Source organism: Leptodactylus fuscus, chromosome 7 (assembly GCF_031893055.1).
Source record: "Leptodactylus fuscus isolate aLepFus1 chromosome 7, aLepFus1.hap2, whole genome shotgun sequence".
Taxonomy (NCBI): Eukaryota; Metazoa; Chordata; class Amphibia; order Anura; family Leptodactylidae; genus Leptodactylus; species Leptodactylus fuscus.
Window position 1 is genome coordinate 49,292,039 of NC_134271.1, and position 21,674 is coordinate 49,313,712.

At 41.4% G+C, this 21,674-nt stretch overlaps 1 protein-coding gene across 1 annotated transcript in view; it reads left to right on the forward strand.

The window, feature by feature from the left end:
- The first annotated feature begins 16,713 nt into the window (after positions 1-16,713).
- The window catches only part of LOC142214450 (5-hydroxytryptamine receptor 3A-like), a 42,075-nt gene continuing 37,114 nt past the window's right edge, over positions 16,714-21,674 (forward strand). The window contains exon 1 of the mRNA XM_075283397.1: positions 16,714-16,759. Within this exon, the coding sequence (XP_075139498.1) occupies positions 16,714-16,759 (46 nt within the window). The remainder of the gene's footprint in view (positions 16,760-21,674) is intronic.

The following is a 21,674-nucleotide window of genomic DNA, read 5'->3' on the forward strand; positions in this document are numbered from 1 at the left end:
TGAGGGGCACACTTCATTATATGTGAGGTGCAAACTCTGGCATTGTTCTTGATAAATCAGAACTTATATTTTCTATTCTGAGGTTTCGCAGTCTGTATTGACTGTGGCGTCTGAGAAGTTAAATGCCTGATATTGTTTTCCAGCCATTAGAACAGGCACTGCAGCATAATGGTAAAGTGGTTGGCCAAAATAAAACTACAAATCACAGCAGGTCCTTAGGATCTGGGGTGCTAGGGGTTGTAGTTCTTAGAGGGTCAAGATGAAGAGGAATTGAGGTGGACTTCTGTCCTAGATTCCTCTTAATTTTCCTGCCCTCCAGCTCTCTGCAGTGGAAAGCTAAAGCAGAGATTCACCCACTGATCAGTCCTTTACTAGTTCCCACACATTATAATGCCCAAAATACTGGACTACCACACAGTAGTATAAAATCACCTTTCCTGGCTCTATATAGTATAAAGCCCCCTTTGCTGTCCCCCACATAGTATAGAGCACCCTTTACTGGCCCATACATAGTATGACGCTCCCTTTCCTTGTCCCCAAACATAATAACATCCATTATCTTGGGGCCACACACAGTATAAGGTTCCCACATGGTATAACATTCCCCCTTACTGACCTCCCACACAGTATATTGCCCCTTTATTGGCTGAACACAGTAGTTTTCCCCTTCATCTCAGGAGGTAGCACTCTGGTGAACTCTCTATATGAGGGTAAAAGGCTGAAAACTGGGGTTCTGCTAGGATAATGCCTTCTAGGTGGCCCCAAGCCAAACTGCTGCTCATTACAATTTCTCATTTTCTTGATATGATTGATGCAATACATCTCATCAGCGTTCCTTTCTAAAATTCCTGTTATAAGTTCTGTTATAGCTGCTCTTTTTCTCCACTTTTATTTCATGACTACCAGTTGCTTCCGACACAGAAAGCGCTCCAATTGTTCATTGTAATAATGTCTATATCTGTTAGCTATGCTGCTAGATTGTAAATATGTGAGAAAATGTTTTACTTAATGGATCCGTGCACTATGCTCTGTGTGAAATGTGTAAAATTGCATTACAAATGTTTGTTGTTGTTGAGGACAAAATGATTATGTCAGTTGAGTACATTGTGAAGAGTTACTTTTATTTATTATATAAAATATCCTTTATATTCCAACTTGTGCACATTAAAATGAACAGAAATTATATTATTAAATTGAAAATCAACAAGATCACGGGTAGCCTTGTTTAGTTACTAGAGATGAGCGAATAGTAAAATGTTTGAGGTTTGATATACGTTTTGAGTAGCCCCTCAATATTCGACTACACAAATCGAATATCAAACCCTATTATAGTCTATGGGGGGAAAATGCTCGTTTCAGGGGTAGGCAACATTCGATCAAATTATACTTACCAAGTCCACGAGTGAGGGTCGGGCTGGATCCTCCGAGCAGTCTTCTCCTTGCAGCGTCCCCGCGGCCCGCACTACAAGCGGACATGCGCAGTCGGCTCTGCCCAGGCCCGATGCCTGGCAGAGTGAATGAAGAGCCGGAAGACACTAGGAATGCCCTCCTAGGTTAGCCATCATCCTTGTTGCATACCTAGTTACTTGCCTTTAGAATCCTAATATTTGAGGCCTCAGAAATCTCTTCCATAAATGGTACAATATTACAGGCAGAGTGGAACACTTGTAAAAGATAGGGGACATAAAATATTGCTACAGTATGTGTTTTAAATAATTTAAAATGTATTTTGGTTTTTATACTCCATCTTAAAACTGTGCAGGACTTACTATTTCAATCAAAATTGCACCAAAATGTGGCATAAAATTAGACTAGCCATTCTAAAGATGTGCCAGATTTATTATCCATTATCCAATGTTGTGAAAAATTATACATTAATGATAATAAAAAGAATACAAAACTTCAACTTATACATTTAAGACATTGGACAGATTTACTGTCTAGTAGTTCAACAGTCAACCGTTCTATTTGATTAGACAGTTTTGAAGGAGTTGTCCAGGAAAAACTATTTTTTCTCTGGAAACCAGGAAAAGTGAAAAATAAATTTTAAAAAATCATACTTCTGTACCTGGAGCTCCAGTGTTCCAGGCCACTGTCCAGTGCGAGACTTGTTCCATCAAAAGTTCAAGCCACAAGTGATTGCAAGCCTCTGCTAAGGAAAGGTCTTGGGGCGTCACAGGTGACTAATGTGAGTAATGTCCAATGTCCATTTTTTATTTTTTTTTATTGTTTACCTTCCCTGCGGAAGGGCTTTTGGCTGCCTTTTTTGACACTAGGCCAGTCTCCAAAAGCCTTGATCTCCAGCTTGGAGCAGCTTTAAAAAGCTAAGTATAAAGCGAGTGTGTGAGCTTGCGAGTGTGGTTTTGGTCACTTTTTCTTTTGAATTGTTTTGCTGTTGCTTACCTGTTTCTCATCAGGTAAGATGTGCTCTATACTTACCAAAGCTATCCAGTGTGCATCTTGTAACATGTATTCTCTGCTTGAGCAGCCACTTAAAGGGGTATACTATTGTGAAAGATGCAAGCACATTGCAAATTTGGAAGCCTAGATCATGGAAATTGCAGAATTGCAATGCAAATTGTAACACTGAGATCCATTGATAACTTGGAAAGGAGTTTGTTACTTACAGAGCAGCAACTTGCTGGGGCAAGTGCAGAGGGGGATGGTAGCATGGAGGTGCAGGAAAATGAGGCAGCTAGCTAGGTGACAGTTAGAAAGCAGTGGGGTAGAGGGAAGAGTGCCAGGGAGGTTTGTCCTGAACTGGCACGCTCCAACAAGTTTGCTAAATTGGTAGATGAGGGGGACGTTAGTAAAGGGGTAACACTGCTGCAGCATGACACTTCCTCTGAAAGCCAGGGGAATGTCTGCTCCAGTAAGAAGGGGGATAGAAGAGCAGAGAAGACGAAGACAGGTGCTGATTGTGGGAGATTCAATTATTAGGGGAACAAATAGATCTTTCAATCTTTCACAAAGACCGGGATCGTCATACGGTGTGGTGCATGTTGGCAAAAATGTCAAAGTTATCAATAGGTGGAAGGCCCTTAAAAATGATTTCAGAGATCTAGGGAGAAAGCTGAAGACAAGGACCTCAAAGGTAGTATTTTCAGAAATACTGTCTGTTCCGCGAGCCGCACAGGAAAGTCAGCAGGAGAGTAGGGAGGTAAACAAGCAGCTCAAGAGTTGGTGTAGGAAGGAGGGGTTTGGGTTCCTGGAGAACTGGGCCGACTTTGCTGTGGACTACAGGTTCTATGGTAGGGATGGGCTTCATCTCAATGGGGAGGATGCAGTTGTGCTGGTGGAGAAAATGGCTAGACGGTTGGAGGAGTGTTTAAAGGGATTCTACCACTAAAACACTTTTTTTTCTAGTTACCACGTCGGAATAGCCTTTAAAAAGGCTATTCGTCTCTTACCTGTGGAAGTGCTCTCCGCCGCGCTGTTCGTTCAAAATACCGGTTTGTACCGGTATGCTAATGAGTTCTCTCGCAGCGATGGGGGCGTCCCCATCGCAGGAGCAGCGATGGGGGCGTCCCCATTGCAGCTCGAAAACTCACCGCAGCGCCGCCTCTCCGGTCTTCGGTGTCCTCCCCTTGCTTCTTCAGCGTACTGTCGGACGCCTGCGCAGTACGCTCTGTTCGACGAAGATTGCCGAACGTACTGCGGGCACCGCACTTTCGCGCATGCGCAGCACTTCCACAGGTAAGAGACGAATAGCCTTTTTAAAGGCTATTCCGACGTGGTAACTAGAAAAAAAAGTGTTTTAGTGGTAGAATCCCTTTAAACTAAGGACTGGGGGGGAGGGTAACAGATGTAGGGGGCAAGATAGTGTAGAAATGGAAAGAGGGATAAATACTGTAACTGTGGGTGGAGCGGGGGGTGGGGTTAGAACAGTAGGCAGTGGAAGAGTAGGGAAGATAAATCTATGATATGTATTTATACGAATGCCTGAAGCCTCACTAACAAGACGGAGTGATGATGTTGGATGAAAATTACGACATGGTGGGGGTAAGTGAGACATGGCTGGACTCTAGCTATGACTGAGCTGTAAATATACAGGGGTACAGTATGTTTAGAAAGGAGCGTACAGATAAGAAACGGGGAGGGGTTTGCTTATACGTAAAATCCTGCCGTAATCCAGTCCTGCATGAAGACATCTGGGAGGAAAATGAACATATGGAGCCCTTATGGGTGGAAATTATGGGAGGAACAAAAAAATAATAAAATACTGATAGCGATTTGTTATAAATCCACAAATATAACGGAGGAAGCTGAAAATATACTAGTAAAACAAATAGATGAGGCTGCAAGCATAATAAAGTCATTATTATGGGGGATTTTAACTACCCTGATATCAACTGGGAGGCAGAAACCTGCAGATCCAACAAAGGGAACAGGTTCTTGTCAGTAATAAAAGACAATTACCTATCACAACTAGTGCAGGACCCAACAAGAGGCAAGGCACTTTTAGACCTAATTTTAACAAATGAACCTGACACACTGTCAAAAGTGGAGGTTGGGGGACATCTGGGTAATAGTGACCATAACATAATAAATTTTCTTGTACACATTAAAACATTCATTACAGGAGGTAAACACTAAACTTCAGGAAGGCCAATTTTATCCAGCGGAGAGAGGAGCTTAGCAGCATAAGCTGGAACAATGTCCTCAAAGCGACGGGAGCATAAACTAAATGGGACATCTTCAAAAGCATTCTAAAAAGGAGCAATAAAAAACACACACCCTATGGGAATAAGGGAGCCAGGAATCAAGAAAACCAATATGGCTAACTAAAACAGTAAGAAGTGCAATGAGGGTTAAAAAGTAATCGTTTAAAGTACTAAAACAAGAAAGTAGCGACGCAGCATTAAAAAACTATAAGGAGAAAAATAAATTGAGCAAAATACAAATAAAGGAGGTTAAGATTGAGACTGAGAGAAAAATTGTCAAGAAAAGTAAAAATAATTAGAGATGAGCGAACAGTAAAATATTCGATATTCGTTATTCATCTGGAATAGCCACTCAATGTTCGACTATTCGATCGAATATCGAACCCCATTATAGTCTATGGGGAAAAATGTTTCATTTCAGAGGATCCGACAATTCAACTCAGGAGGGTCAACAAGTCCACTATGACACCTCAGCAAATGATGACAACACCTCTGCAATGCAACTGGGACAGCAGGGGAAGTATGTCTGGGGCCATCTAGCAAGCCCAATTCACAGTTTTACCCCACCATCACAGCCTATCAACTACACACTTTCCACACTCAAAAAAACCTCTATCAAAGTGGGAAAATACCTGGAAACCTTCTTTCTTCCCCAATAGGATGGACAGAAACCCAAATTTAAGCTAAAGAAACATTAACAAGCACCCCTTTAAATCACGTCACCCATGACAACCACAGATGAAATAGGCAATGGGAAATCCAACAATACCCACCCTGAACTGTCATTGTGGATGTGTGTGATGTGATATTTTACTGTTCACTCATCTCTAGAGATGATGTTGTTGGGGGATTGCAGCAGACTGAGCTTTTATGAGCCAGTCGTTCAAGTAGGGAACGATGAATAGGCCTTGTAGTCTGAGGGCGGTGGCGACCGGAGCGACCACCTTGATGAATACGAATGGGGCTGAGGAAATGCCGAACGGCAGTGTAGTGAATTGATAATGCTCTCTGTGGTCGGCCATATAAATTTCGATTCTGAGATACTTCCTGTGAGGACAAAAAAATAGGGACATGGAGATACGCGTCTTTGAGATCTAGAGTGATCAAGAGTGATTTAACTAAGAGGTATTCCCGAGTCGATGTCCCATTCAAGTTTAGAAAGATGGGTCCGCAGATAATCAGACACAGCAGTTGAGGCTATGGCCACTGAGGCCTGAACTGAACTGGCGGAATACACCTTCTTTAGGTTGGAGTCCGCTTTGCGATCCAGGAGGTCCTGAAGATTCGAAACATCTTCTAAGGGGACTACAGTCTGACGTGACAGTTTACCCACTGCGAGGTCCAGCTTTGGGGGAGGCCCCCACTTGTCCCATTGTGATGGGTCCATGGGGAACAGGGACCTGAAGACTCTCATAGAGGAATTGTCCCTTCTCAGGTTGTTTCCATTCCTGATGCATAATGCTGGCCAGAGATGCGTCCGCATGGAAGGTAATGTGCCCCCCAGAAGTGGACGTGGAGGCTTCCCCATCAACATCCTGGTCAACTGTAGACCAGATGGACTTCAGCAGCCTCGCATAATAGAAGATAGGTCTGCTGGAATAAATAAATTCATTATCAGACGCTTCTGAGTCGTCGCCCACCTGAAGCCTCTCCATAGAGGGGAGCGACAGGAAAAGCCTTTCAGGGCATGGCTTCTTTGCGAGCTGACACACGGAAGTACGGATGTCTACGGATGTCTACCAGAAGTGAGGAGATACCGTCACTTTTATTCCGGATCCGTATTCACCAAACCACCTCCTTGTAGGGGGTCTATAATCTGCACCAGCAAGATGCTTCTGCTCATGATGCTCCTACAGGAGCAGAGGTAGCAGGTACTAAAGGCAGGTAGCCACCACTAGGAGGCCAGTAGCCAAGTCAGGCAGATGCTGCAGATGGCTGCCCAAGAAGGCAACAGTGAGATGAGCCAGGTAGTCAAGCTGACACAGTAGGTGTTAGTAGGCAAGTGGCAGGCAGCCCACAGGCAGACGACGCAGGTGGCAGCAGGCAGATCTAGCCCTCGGGTATAGTACAAACAGTACTGAACTGTAGACCCAGTGCACTCAACATAAAAGTCTGTTTCCTTACAGACTGAAACACAGAAAAAAAACTCCTTTTTTTTTTTTTTTTTTAAAGGGTCTTGCTCACTTGCAAAAGTAGTCTTGTTGCACCTTCAGCTTACCTCACCTGAGCTGTGGGAGTTGCTGGAAAAAACTCACTGCCATCTCACAGGATGCTGTTCACATTAGCTGCGCTTTAGAGCAGTGGGCGAAGCCTGGCTCAGACTACGCACTAAGCATAAAGGGAAAGCTAAAAGCTCCCACACAATTTCCATGCCTGCAACTGTAAAACAGACAGGCACATACAGGCATTTGCAATAGACATAAGTGTTCAGACTATGCACTAAGCAAAAAAGGAAAGCTAAAAAGCTCGGACACAATTTCTATGCATGCGATTGTAACCTAGACAGGCACATGTAGGCCATCGCAATAGACATAAGTGCTCAGACTATGCACTAAGCATAAAGGGAAAGCTGAAAGCTCCAACACAATTTCCATGCCTGTGACTGTAACACAGACAGGCCTGCACAGGCCACAATAGATTCCACGCTACACTGTGGCACAGATAAGTGCGCACCGGCGCTGACAAAACACAACAGAGAGAAGTTGAAAGAGTGCCCGTAGAAAAAAATATCAGTACTTTTAGTTTGACATTCTTAAGTATACGGACAATGGACCATTGTTGATTCACAATGGACCATTGTTGAATATGGACAATGGACAATGGTTGCTAAGCAACGGGCCATTGTTGAATGTAGACAATGGAACATTGTTGCCTAGCAACGGTCCATTCTTAGGTATAGGGACAATGGACCATTGTTGAATATGGACAATGGACCATGGTTGCTAAGCAACGGACCATTGTTGAACGTAGACAATAGAACTGTTAGGGAACCCTGGAACGGGGACACAAGAGACAGTGAGCCCTAGGCTTATGTCCCCCGCTCTCCCTTCCTATTGCCAGGCCCTATCCTACGTAATAGGCGGCAACCACGAGGACAGTCCCTCCCTGAGTATGTGACACAAAAAACGCAGACAAGACGAACAACAACAATGGGAAGTCCTAAGATAATGTCAGATGACAAATTTTCCATAACAAAAAAACTTATGATCTCAGTGTGTATTGAGCCCACTTGTAATGAGATCAGCGGTGTTTTAAAACGAATTTTACCCCTGGCCAGGGGAGTAAAATCCGCTCCAGTCACCACTAGGGGGGTGTCTAATGGCACAAGATCAAGACACAAAGCAGAAATAAATGAAAATTTAACAAAGTTAGTGGCAGCCCCAGAATCTACCAGGGCCTGCCCAGACACAGATCTGTCTCCAGAGGACAGAGAAACAGGTAACATCAATCTATGAGAGTATTCGGAAGGTACCTGGTGGCCTGAGTGGTTCTCCCGATTACCACTCAGGCCCTGAAGTTTTTCTGCTGGTGTGCGTGGTTTGAGGGAACAGTCTCGGACAAAATGACCTGGTTTACCACAATACAGGCAGAGGTTATTCTGGACACGATATTCCCGTCTAGCCTTGGTATCCAGCGCTCCCAGCTGCATAGGCTCGTCCCCAGGGGTGACAGGAGGAGAATTTGTTTTTTTAAACGGAAAAGAGTGGTAGACAGAAGGCTTAACAGAATCAGACCCTACCCTCTCTTTACGTCTGTCCTGGAGTCTCCGGTCAATGCGAACAGCTAGGGTCATGGCCTGTTCTAAGGTGGAGGGATCCGGGTGACCTACCCAAACATCTTTAACTGAGTCATTGAGACCTTGTTTAAAGAGAGCCCTCAATGCTGCGTCACACCAACCTGTGGTTATACTAAGTTTCCGAAACTCAGAGCAATAAAGTTCAGCGGAGCGTTTATCCTGCCGGAGGGTAAGTAGTTGTGACTCAGCAAGTCCAATTTGGTCAGGCTCTGCATAAATGGCCCCCAAAGATTTGAAAAATCTTCCCAAATCTGCCCACTCCTCTGCTTCAGGGGGAAGTTTCAGGGCCCAAGTCTGTGGATCCCCCTGTAAGAGAGAGATGACCACCCCCACCATCTGAGACTGAGATGCATGAGGATTGACACGAAAGTATAGCAAACATGACTCTCGAAATGTCTCAAACTTCCCTCTGTCCCCAGAAAACCGGTCCGGGAGTAACATTTTAACCCTGGGAAGGGAAATGACACTAGTAGGTGTAGCCGCAGTCTTTGCTTGTTTTTGGGAGAGGTTGTGCACCTGATTAGCCAGTTCAGACACAAAACCTGCTAAACCCTCCATCCGAGATACCAGGTCTTGAACAGAAGCCATAGTATGGAATAGGAGGGGAATTTTTTTTTTTTTTTTTTTTTTTATGGGCTTGCTATTATGTTTAGGAAATTGCTAAGACAGCAATTCCCAGAACTGTTAAACCCTGGGAGGGGCACAAGAGACAGTGAGCCCTAAGCTGAAGCCCCCCGCTTTCCCTTCCTATTGCCGTGCGCATACCTGCCCTTACTGTACCTGTTGCTTATACTATTATACTTGACCTTTGGCTTTTCTCATTGACTATTCTCTTGACTCCGATTTGGCACTGCATCGCTCTCCTGTTACCGAACCCTGGCTAGCTGACCTCCCTTTGTTGTTGTTCGTCTTGTCTGCGTTTTGTGTTTCACATATTCAGGGAGGGATTGTCCTCGTGGTTGTCGCCTATTACCTAGGATAGGGCCTGGCAATAGGAAGGGAAAGCGGGGGGCTTCAGCTTAGGGCTCACTGTCTCTTGTGCCCCTCCCAGGGTTTAACAGTTCTGGGAATTGCTGTCTTAGCAATTCCCTAACAAGAACACTGTTGCTTAGCAAGGGACCTTTGTTAGGTATATGGACAATGGACCATTGTTGATTGACAATGGACCATTGTTGAATATGGACAATGGACCATGGTTGCTAAGCAATGGACCATTGTTTGAAGTAGACAATGGAACACTGTTGCCTAGCAACGGACCATTGTTAGGTATATAGACAATGGACCATTGTATATTCACAATGGAAGTATTCGGAAGTAAGATTCCAGCAAAGTCACGTCTCCTTGTTAAAACTTAGCATTTATTGATAGTAGAAAATATTTATAAAATCATTGTTATTCGTGTGATAGAACACACTGGATACATATAATCGATGGAACGGCTGACGCGTTTCGAACACAGTATGTGTTCTTAGTCATAGCTAAATACATGTTACCACAATGCTCAATATATACAACTCAAGAAGAACAAGAGTGTTAACACCTGCAGCCTGACGTTGGAAAGTGTTACACGCCCAGTATGCAGGTGAACATTTACATACCATAATACATACATTTTAAAAACAAAAATAAAAACATTGAAGCAAAAAACCAACGATTGTAGTACTGTGTATAATTCACATTAAAGAATTCTGAAATAATCCGAAACAGAGAAAGAAGCCTTCCTATGTAAATATGATGAAGATTCAATGATAAAGAAAAGCCAAAACGATGCAAAAATGCCCTATGGTGGAAAAAATACAACTTATGAAACTATGTTGCATGTTGGACAATTGACACTGAATCAATATTTATCTCAATTTTCTGGACAAGACTATAAACCCACAAGGTAAGTATTCAGGAGTGTATCAATATATTCAATACGCTACTTGTTAAAATAAACACCATCATGTGAATGTACCAGACGTGTCAGTGTCTGAAGCATAATATACGCTTTGTTGATTCAAACATTATTACCTGGATTTTTCAACGACGACATCTGGTATAGTTAGAAGGCGAAATGCTGGCAAACTTTGCCCATATTAAAGATGGCGATGTGGGCATCAAAACTATACAGCGCATGCTCCGACTTTGAATATGTGTAACTTTAAAGTGTGTAAAATGCAACAAGGGGCACATAGAAAGAGAAGACCCCAGAGGACTCCCAAAGATAAATGAATATGCAGACCAACTTCACACAGGTAAGAAAGAATTTGTTGGAGCATGCAATCAAGTACATTGAGAGCAAAACTATAAGTATAAAACACATTTAAACACATTTAATGGAGATCGCAGTGTTGGTATATTGGTTCATTATATGAATACGTAAAGGTTATTTCCTGAATGTAATTTGACAATGGAAATATGAAGCAGCACTATGATGAAGGAGTTGCAGAACACAACTAAACAACCCAAGTTAATGATATGGAACTTCCCTAGGGACAAAGAGCATTAATATAAATATAACTAATAAATGTATGCTAAATCGTTACGAAGATTCATACCCTTAGGAGATCTAGTATCTAGCTTCATTATCCATGAAGCTTCTTTGAGTCTTAATTTGTGAGTCCTGTCACCTCCTCTTATTGGTTTGGGAACCTTATCAATAATTTTGACAGACAATGATGAAGTGTCACCCTGATGTATCTGTAAAAAATGCTTTGATACTCCTGTAGTTTTAGTGATGTTAGTATTGTGGATTGCCTGCAGGTGTTCCGATATTCTTTGTTTGGCAGTTCTGATGGTGCTCCCTATATAGTCCATATTGCAAGTGCTGCAATTAACCATGTAAACCACATGATCTGACATGCAATTAAAAAAGTGTCTGATTTTATAAGTACGGTTGCGTGCTGAATTTTGAAAGGTGGTACATTTGTTCATGTATTTACAAATTTTACATCTAGGCATGCCACATTTGTAGCAGCCTAATAGATCCAACCAAGTGGTTGAAGTACTTATTGTATCTACATATAAACTTGGTGATAAGAAATTGCCAATAGTTTTCCCTTTTTTTGACACAAATTTGCAACCTTCCGAGATTATCTTATGGAGGGTGTCATCCTGTTTCAAGATTGGGAGATTTTGTTTGACTATGTTGACTATTTCGTTATAATTCACGCTGAAATTGGTGGAAAAATACACATTACAATTATCGTTCTCAGTGTGTGATTTTGTTTTATATAACAATGAGTGTCTGTCTTTCTGTGATACGATGTTCATAGCCCTATTGACGGTCCAAGAGGGATAGCCCCTACTCCTAAGTCTGGACTTGATCTCATTAGATTGTGTTGTAAATGTACTGTCCATAGAACATGTTCTCTTGAAACGAGTGAATTCTCCGACTGGTAGAGCCTTTTTGGTATGTTTGGGGTGAAGACTTTTGGCATGTAGGAGACTATTCCCTGCCTGTTGTTTTCTGTACACACTGGTGTTCACTCGACCAACTATAGCATCCCCCAATAAAGTCACATCAAGAAAATTAATTTCATTTCTATCAAAATGATGGGTAAATCTAAGGTTGAAATCATTATTGTTTAAATATTCGACAAATTTGATGCCAGTCTCCTCTGCACCCATCCAAACCATCAGGATATCGTCTATAAATCTGCCGAACCAGACAATATGCTCTTTGAACAAATTATTGTCATTGTGAATAAAGTGACTCTCGAACCATGACATGACCAGATTGGCCAGGGATGGCGAGAATTTGGCCCCCATGGGTACCCCTCGAGTTTGAATGTAAAATTCTTTGTTGAACATAAAATAATTATGATTCAAAAGGTAATCAATAATTGTAATAATATATTCACAGGTACTGTCCGATAGTGTGGAAAATTTGATCAAATGATCCTTGACTGCTATTAATGCAATCTGGTGTGGAATGGATGAGTACAGTTGGACAACATCACAAGAGAGCCAGTTATAATCCCCCCTCCACTGAAACCCATCAAACACCTTTAAGAGTTCTTTGGTGTCTTTGATATAACCTGGGACGCGAACTACCAATGGTTGCAAAACTTTGTCGACCCATTGGCAGATGCGCTCATTGAGTGAGTTGATACCTGATACGATGGGTCTCAGTGGAGGGGGGACAAGCCCCTTGTGGACTTTTGGAATTCCATGAAACAATGGAATAACTGGGTTAGTTGGTATCAGGAACTTGGCCTCTTTCTCAGTAAATACACCTAAATTGACACCCTCCATTATAAGTTTACCCAATGTTTTAGAAAAGACATTGGTAGGGTCAGAATTGAGTTTTTTATATGTTTCTGCATCATTTAAGATTTTGTGTGCCTCATTTAAATAAACGTGGGTGTCAAGAAGTACAATTTTGCCTCCCTTGTCAGCTGCCCTGACAATTATATTTTTGTTTTTTTGCAAGTTAGACAAGCTATGTCTTTCTGCAATAGATAAATTGTCTGACAAGGGTAGCGAGGACACCCTCTCATATAGGCTGACTAAATCTTTCTCCATGGCTGTTTGAAATTGGTCTAAGGCCAAGGTCCTAGAGGAAAGGGGATAAAAGAATGGATTACTAGTGTCAACAGATACATCAAGCTCTAATGCGTCAGTGACATCACCATCCTCAAGAGTTTTTAAATTTAAGAGGCAACACTGCTCATTGAACATTAAATTCTCAAATTCATTCAAAGGTGATGGAAAACTTTGTGTCAAAAAAAGGGAAAACTATTGGCAATTTCTTATCACCAAGTTTATATGTAGATACAATAAGTACTTCAACCACTTGGTTGGATCTATTAGGCTGCTACAAATGTGGCATGCCTAGATGTAAAATTTGTAAATACATGAACAAATGTACCACCTTTCAAAATTCGGCACGCAACCGTACTTATAAAATCAGACACTTTTTTAATTGCATGTCAGATCATGTGGTTTACATGGTTAATTGCAGCACTTGCAATATGGACTATATAGGGAGCACCATCAGAACTGCCAAACAAAGAATATCGGAACACCTGCAGGCAATCCACAATACTAACATCACTAAAACTACAGGAGTATCAAAGCATTTTTTACAGATACATCAGGGTGACACTTCATCATTGTCTGTCAAAATTATTGATAAGGTTCCCAAACCAATAAGAGGAGGTGACAGGACTCACAAATTAAGACTCAAAGAAGCTTCATGGATAATGAAGCTAGATACTAGATCTCCTAAGGGTATGAATCTTCGTAACGATTTAGCATACATTTATTAGTTATATTTATATTAATGCTCTTTGTCCCTAGGGAAGTTCCATATCATTAACTTGGGTTGTTTAGTTGTGTTCTGCAACTCCTTCATCATAGTGCTGCTTCATATTTCCATTGTCAAATTACATTCAGGAAATAACCTTTACGTATTCATATAATGAACCAATATACCAACACTGCGATCTCCATTAAATGTGTTTAAATGTGTTTTATACTTATAGTTTTGCTCTCAATGTACTTGATTGCATGCTCCAACAAATTCTTTCTTACCTGTGTGAAGTTGGTCTGCATATTCATTTATCTTTGGGAGTCCTCTGGGGTCTTCTCTTTCTATGTGCCCCTTGTTGCATTTTACACACTTTAAAGTTACACATATTCAAAGTCGGAGCATGCGCTGTATAGTTTTGATGCCCACATCGCCATCTTTAATATGGGCAAAGTTTGCCAGCATTTCGCCTTCTAACTATACCAGATGTCGTCGTTGAAAAATCCAGGTAATAATGTTTGAATCAACAAAGCGTATATTATGCTTCAGACACTGACATGTCTGGTACATTCACATGATGGTGTTTATTTTAACAAGTAGCGTATTGAATATATTGATACACTCCTGAATACTTACCTTGTGGGTTTATAGTCTTGTCCAGAAAATTGAGATAAATATTGATTCAGTGTCAATTGTCCAACATGCAACATAGTTTCATAAGTTGTATTTTTTCCACCATAGGGCATTTTTGCATCGTTTTGGCTTTTCTTTATCATTGAATCTTCATCATATTTACATAGGAAGGCTTCTTTCTCTGTTTCGGATTATTTCAGAATTCTTTAATGTGAATTATACACAGTACTACAATCGTTGGTTTTTTGCTTCAATGTTTTTATTTTTGTTTTTAAAATGTATGTATTATGGTATGTAAATGTTCACCTGCATACTGGGCGTGTAACACTTTCCAACGTCAGGCTGCAGGTGTTAACACTCTTGTTCTTCTTGAGTTGTATATATTGAGCATTGTGGTAACATGTATTTAGCTATGACTAAGAACACATACTGTGTTCGAAACGCGTCAGCCGTTCCATCGATTATATGTATCCAGTGTGTTCTATCACACGAATAACAATGATTTTATAAATATTTTCTACTATCAATAAACGCTAAGTTTTAACAAGGAGACGTGACTTTGCTGGAATCTTACTTCCGAATACTTGGATTTCAATTACCCTAGCCGAAAGGGATCCTTCCGGGCAAGTCCTTTCTCCCCTGGAATCAACGTGAGTGCGTTTTTTCAATTATTGAATTGCCTCTTTTGCACGTAGAGCTGTGTTTTTCCTCCTTTTTCCTTTTTCCTGCATTGTGTCACATATTCACAATGGACCATTGTTGAACATGGACAATGGACCGTGGTTGCTAAGCAATGGACTATTGTTGAATGTAGACAATGGAACACTGTTGCCTAGCAACGGACCATTGTTAGGTATATGGCAATGTACCATTGTCAATTCACAATGGACCATTGTTGAATATGGACAGTGGACCATGGTTGCTAAGCAATGGACCATTGTTGAACGTAGACAATGGATCACTGTTGCCTAGCAATGGACCATTGTTGAATATGGACAATGGACGATGGTTGCTAACCAACAAACTAAATAATAACTAAATCACACTTGCAGCCAGTTGAAATGGATTAAAGTTGACTCAACCTCTGTCCTGTGTCCTTGTGTGTACCACATTGAGCATGGAGAAAAGAAATAAGATCAAAGAACTGTCTGAGGACTTGAGAAGCAAAATTGTGAGGAAGCATAAGCAATCTCAAGGCTACAAGTCCATCTCCAAAGACCTGAATGTTCCTGTGTCTACCGTGCGCAGCGTCATCAAGAAGTTTAAAGCCCATGGCACTGTGGCTAACCTCCCTAGATGTGGACGGAAAAGAAAAATTGACGAGAGATTTCGACGCAAGATTGTGCGGATGGTGGATAAAGAATCTCAACTAACATCCAAACAAGTTCAAGCTGCCCTGCAGTCTGAGGGTACATCAGTGTCAACCTGTACTATCCGTCGGCGTCTGAATGAAAAGGGACTGTATGGTAGGAGACCCAGGAAGACCCCACTTCTTACCCAGAGACATAAAAAAGCCAGGCTGGAGTTTGCTAAAACTTATCGTATATACTCGAGTATAAGCCAATTTTTTCAGCCCAGTTTTTGTGCTGAAAAAGCCCCCCTCGGCTTATACTCAAAGTCAGCAAAAAAAAAAAAAAATTATTTTTTTTGGGGGGGTCTATGACCAGCCACAATATTGATGTACAGAATCTCCCTTAAAATAGTGCACAAAAAAAAGGTTTAAAAAAAAAATAAAAGTTCTAAATCACTCCTTTCCCTAGAATACATACAAAAGTAGAAAATTACTGTGAAACACATACACCAAAATACCCCCTCCCCTTCCCCAGCACCCAACAACTACTGCACCCAAAAACTCCGACCATTTTAATTTTTGAAATTTTCCAGTAGCTGCTGCATTTCCCCCCTAGGCTTATACTCCAGTCAATAAGTTTTCCCAGTTTTTGAGCCAAAGCCAGGAGTGGATTGAGCAAAAGGGAGAAGTAGAAAAACTTCCTATATATCTCCTATTCCTTTTGTAGACATTCTTGGCTTTGGCTCCAAAAAAAAAAAAATTTCAACAAATAAGCTGCGTTTCCACAAGGTGGGGCCTCAGCCTACAGAGTGAGCATAGGGTTTACGGGTGGTTAATCTGTTATGTTATCCCATTTACAGGTGATTTGCATATATAAAAAAACCTTTAAGAAATAATTACTTTTATGAAGTGTTCAGACTCGTGTGCAACAATATTCAAACTGTCACTAAATATTTTAGATTTATTAAACAGGTTTAGCCACTTTTTTTTCACATTTACAGGATTTTTTGTCAAGCTAACCAAAGCACCACCCTCGCCAGTACAAAAAATATTTGCAAGAAAGCGAAAGATCAGGAGCCTCTCTCTACACAAAATGAATCCATGCAGTATTGTCTTGCTGATTTCAATCATCCAATGGAGTAAGTCACTTATTATTAAATATTCAACTTATAGAGTAAGTTGGGTAGTCAGGAAATATCTTCTAACATGTTAGTGATCAGATCAATGTATATTGTAGGGAGCATTTTTGGTAAAATATAGTTATGGCAGCGTATTCTGAGCTGTCATAGCAATGGTGATATCAGATTTTTAGGAAAATGTTTATTATTACTTTCTGCAAAATTGAAACACGAGTTGTTAAAATTCCTATTCGTAACTAAAAAAAAAATATTTTAACTTCAAAATCTGCCATTTCAGCAGTCTAAACTGGCCATACAGCAAACAATCATTCACATATAAACCTACGAACGCACTTTTCACAGAAAGTCCGCAGAGGATTCCTCTGAGGACTTTCTGCTTCCATCACAACTATTGGGAAACCGCTGGCATTTCCGTAGGTATAACAGACATGCTACGATTTCCAAAACTGCAATGGTGTTCGCTGCACATATTTTTCCACAGTGTATATATAGAATTCATTAGAATCCCATCCACTTTGCAGGGACTGTAAAACACTGCAGTTTTTGCTAAGTTCACATTAGCTTCCTTCTCACCCATTGCTCTGATCCATCACAAAATTAGGTTGACAAACTGATGACAGATGTAGGGATGAACTCAGTCTGCATTCACTATCGTTGATTGTAATGTAAAAGCAAGACGTCTTTATTAAATTTTTAAAAAAATTCAAACGTAAAAAAATGTCCTGCACACACTATTTTTTCTTCCATTTTAAAAGTATACTAACAATACAAAGCTTCCGTCTTGTTTTTTACAACACAGTGTGTGATGATGGATGCAGATACAATGTGCTTTTGTCTGCATCCGCCATTGTGTAAGCTAGCCATACACATTCGATTTTAGACTGCAGTCGCTCATCTGAAAAGATCTATGGTTGTTCCAAAAATATGAACAGCTTTGGACCTTCAGGTGAAAGTTCAACTATCCCAAATACTTGGTAAATAAACAGATGAAAGTCGATCAATGCTAATGAAGTGCTGAAAAAAGGAAATGGACACTTTCTAGGTATAAGTTAGTAGTAGAAACGCAAACCTTGCAAAAATTGCCCACAGGCCTGTCAGTCTAGCACTTACACAACTGATTATGAAAGACAGCAGAAAAAAATCCAACACAACAGATTTTGGTTCTGTCCAACCTTTTTTGATGCTTGGCTGTATAGGATGAATTGTCATAAGTTTATGTACAACTAACCAATTGCAGAAAGTGCAAAATTTACCATTTCAGAAGTCTAAAATGTAATGTGTATGGCCAGCTGTTATTCTGATCCTATCACAGCAAGGAGCAACAAACAAAAATTAAACTGGTGTGAACTTAACCTATTTTCAATTATTATAGAAAACTTTACATATTATTTGAAAGGGAAATTAATTCTAAATTTAATACAAAATAAAAAGAATTTAAATATTTTCAGAACAAAAAAGTAATGCTATAGAAGTAAACACAGGTGTGACTTAGGATAGGTTCATAGTAGCATCATTCATCCATCAGAGGACCAGAACAAGAGATAGGCGGACCTCAAAAAAAGTGGTTACACTCAAGGTCTGACAAACCCCATTGACTATAATGGTATCCATTTAATGTCCGTTGTTTTAAAACTGAAAAAACAAACACCTGACAACTGAAACTGAGTTTCAGGTGAACTCTGCGAAGGCACCAATGTGAAACATAGCCTTAAGAAGCTTATTGACTATCAAACAAACAGGTGACTGTCCTCAATCTAGGGAACAATCAAATGGCAATAGAGGTCACTGGTGTTTGACTGTGTTTTGATTCTACACAACAAAGATGATATAAAAACCTTTAGTATGTAGTTAAAGGGGTTGTCCAGGCTTATCTTTTTATAGCCTATTCTCAGTGTAGGCCATAAATATCTGATCGATAGGGGGCAGAGCTAGGTTGTTAGCATAGGGGGTGCTGTTTCTTTTACGGGTACAGGAGCAAATGCATCAGCATAATGGCCAAGTTGTTGAGGGAAGAGTGACCTCACAACTTCATGCCACAGGTCTCCTCGGAGTGTGGCACAAAAGCCACAGACCCTAAATGCATAATCTCAGAATTTGCTAGCTATTATCGGGACCTATATAAACGAACTTTAGGCCCTGCACATCCCGATGTTAAGCAGCTATATGAGGCTATCCTGTCTGCTGAGACTGCTATAGCCTTAGAACAGCCAATCTCAGGGGAGGAGGTAACCTTTATCCTTCAATTAATGTAAAACAATAATACTCGGAGAGAAATGCTCTGCTGGCCTCCTACTATAAAAAATATTCTGAAATCCTAACCAATCATCAAGTGAGCATCCCCCTGCCTCCAGATATGGCTATGGCCCTTATCTCAGTGATATACAATGAGGGCAAGGATCCTACATTATGTGCGCGTTTTCAACCCAACTCCACGTTGCGTGTCAAATTGTTTGTGAAGGTCCTGGTGGTGAGATTAGCCCAATGGCTCCTTAGCATAATTCACTTAGACCAGGTGGGGAGACCAGAGACAATGCCACAAGGATAATAAATGCTATCCATTATGCCTATATAAAAGGTATCCCTCTCTTGCTTATCTCAATTGACGCTGAGAAGGCATTAGACCGGGTGGGTTGGCTTCTCCTATTCTCAATCTTTCATCATATAGTGTGGTCGTAGGTCACTTCGCTTTCCTTTCCAATCAACAATGGGATGCATCAGGGCTGTCCCTTGTTCCCTGTGATATTTGTGCCTTTGCTGTGTAAAACCTGGGCAAACCTAGAGATCCATTCAACTGGACTTTCTTTCTTTCTTTTCTTCTTGACAGACAGGCTTTAAATTGGCAGCTTAAAATTAACTACCAAAAATCGGAGGCCCTAAATATCTCCCATCCACTACCCTGCTCCCTCATTTAATGTGGGCCCCTTTCCATTTTGTTGGACGTTGAAAGACATCAAATGCCTGGGTCTCAGAATTACAATTTATTTAAACCAACACTTCTTTTGAAACTATGCCGTGCTGCAGAGACAGTTCAGATTGGATCTGTTACATTGATCTAAAGGATTTGATATCTGGCTCAGATCATGTGCTATTTACAAAATGAACTCCCGTGCCTCCTGGGGTCACTGATCAGACCCCGGGCTGCCCACTACCATGTTTGACCGCCGGCATCTCAGGGGTTAACACCCGCGATCGGACCAGGTTCCGACCGCGGGTGTTAGAGGGCATTGTCAGCTGTATGTTATGGATGACAGTTTCTGTGTGCGCACCATGCAGCCGCCATAGTACTACAGCAGATGTCGGGAAGGGGTTAAGTGTCAATCCAGCAAGGAATTAGTGAGCTGCTTAAAAACCAAGAGAAAAGTTTTAACGTTAGCTAAGTGCCATATTGTGGAGTCTGAGGACAAATATATCCAGGGCTTCAGACCATTGACCCTGCCGAGTAAAGATCACCATGATATTGAATAATGAACTTATATTTTGCAAAAACATCTTGGGCACGCCATCACCCATCTGGCTCAGGAGGCCTGAAGACCATTAAGACATGCCCCAGGAAAAGATTGCCGCCATCAACCAACACCAGGTACACTCAGCTCTTCGCTAGCCTAGGAGGAGAGCTGGAGTATTTGGTTGAGTCAACTAGCCACTGTGACAACAGCTGTTTCTACTGCTAATACTCCCAGCCTCCAGGTTCCCTCTAATGAGTTGCTGCAGGCTAATGTTCTGCAGGCTACAAAGGTTGTAATGTCCCGGTACTGCTCGTCTCATTCCCTTTAATAGTCCTTGCAGACCGAGATGGTATGGACATTTGCATATAAGGTAAAGATTTTCCTCCCCCTTCATTCCTTCTATATATTTCTATTCTACCAGAGCCAGCACACAGGGGGGTCTATTAATGCGCCATCTTGTGGATGTTTTTGTGAACTACACCTGCCTATACTTTGCCATTGTAATTTGAGTTGTCAGTGTGAAGGTGTGTCCATTATAATCAGGTGACCTTCAGGACCAATCAAGCTCCCTTGATTGGACTGGAGGAGGAGTTGAGTTACATCCCCCTCGACGGGGGTTGGGGACCTTTTGTCTGGTCCTTTGTGTAGAGCTAGCAGAGACAGCACATGGAGAGCTGAAAATGGCAGCCAAGTCTGAGAGGACTTCCAACAGAGATGGCTTTTCCTCTGTACTCAAAATTCGCCTCAGAGAGTGTTTTCCTCTGAAGTTCCAAGCTCACAAGCACTAAAAGCTTATGGACCTGCTTATCCATACATCTGGGACGTCTACACGTATCTCTCTATCCAAGTAAGTCTTTGGGACAAATCTATATTTAAGAAGCCCATAGCTAGTCTGGCAGAAATTGAGGGTCTCCCGCTCCTGACAAATTGCATTTGCTATTCTACATACGTGTACCCAGTTTGTTGAGGACTAACCCCCTGAATACAGGCCATCCTTACAAGTATATACAAGTTTAACTACCCAAGCAACTACTAATTAATCTATCCAAAGCATTCTGCCTCCATCACCTGCTAACTGGACACTACCTACAAAGATCGCTGTATTGTATGTGAAGAATTACTCCATATGTACATTTATATTACTTTGTCCTGCTAGTCAAAAGAGCAACGGCTACCCCCGAAGCCTGGTTGTCTGTTGTCATTGTCAGATATCAGAGTGGGGGTGGGTAGTCGGGGACATCAAAAAGGAGATTTCGTGCACATTTGGGACCCAGGGACCCCCTGAAAGCCGGCCACATCTGATATACTACCCGTGATACCAACCCTGGCCCTCCTGAGTGTTACAAGGTCATGATAAGAAACCTGCAGAGTGTGAAGATGAAGCCAAGGCCAGTACACATTCAACAACATTTGTTGAATGCAATGGGTGTTGTAGGTTTGTATTTAAGACAAGCAAGTGCCATACTTTT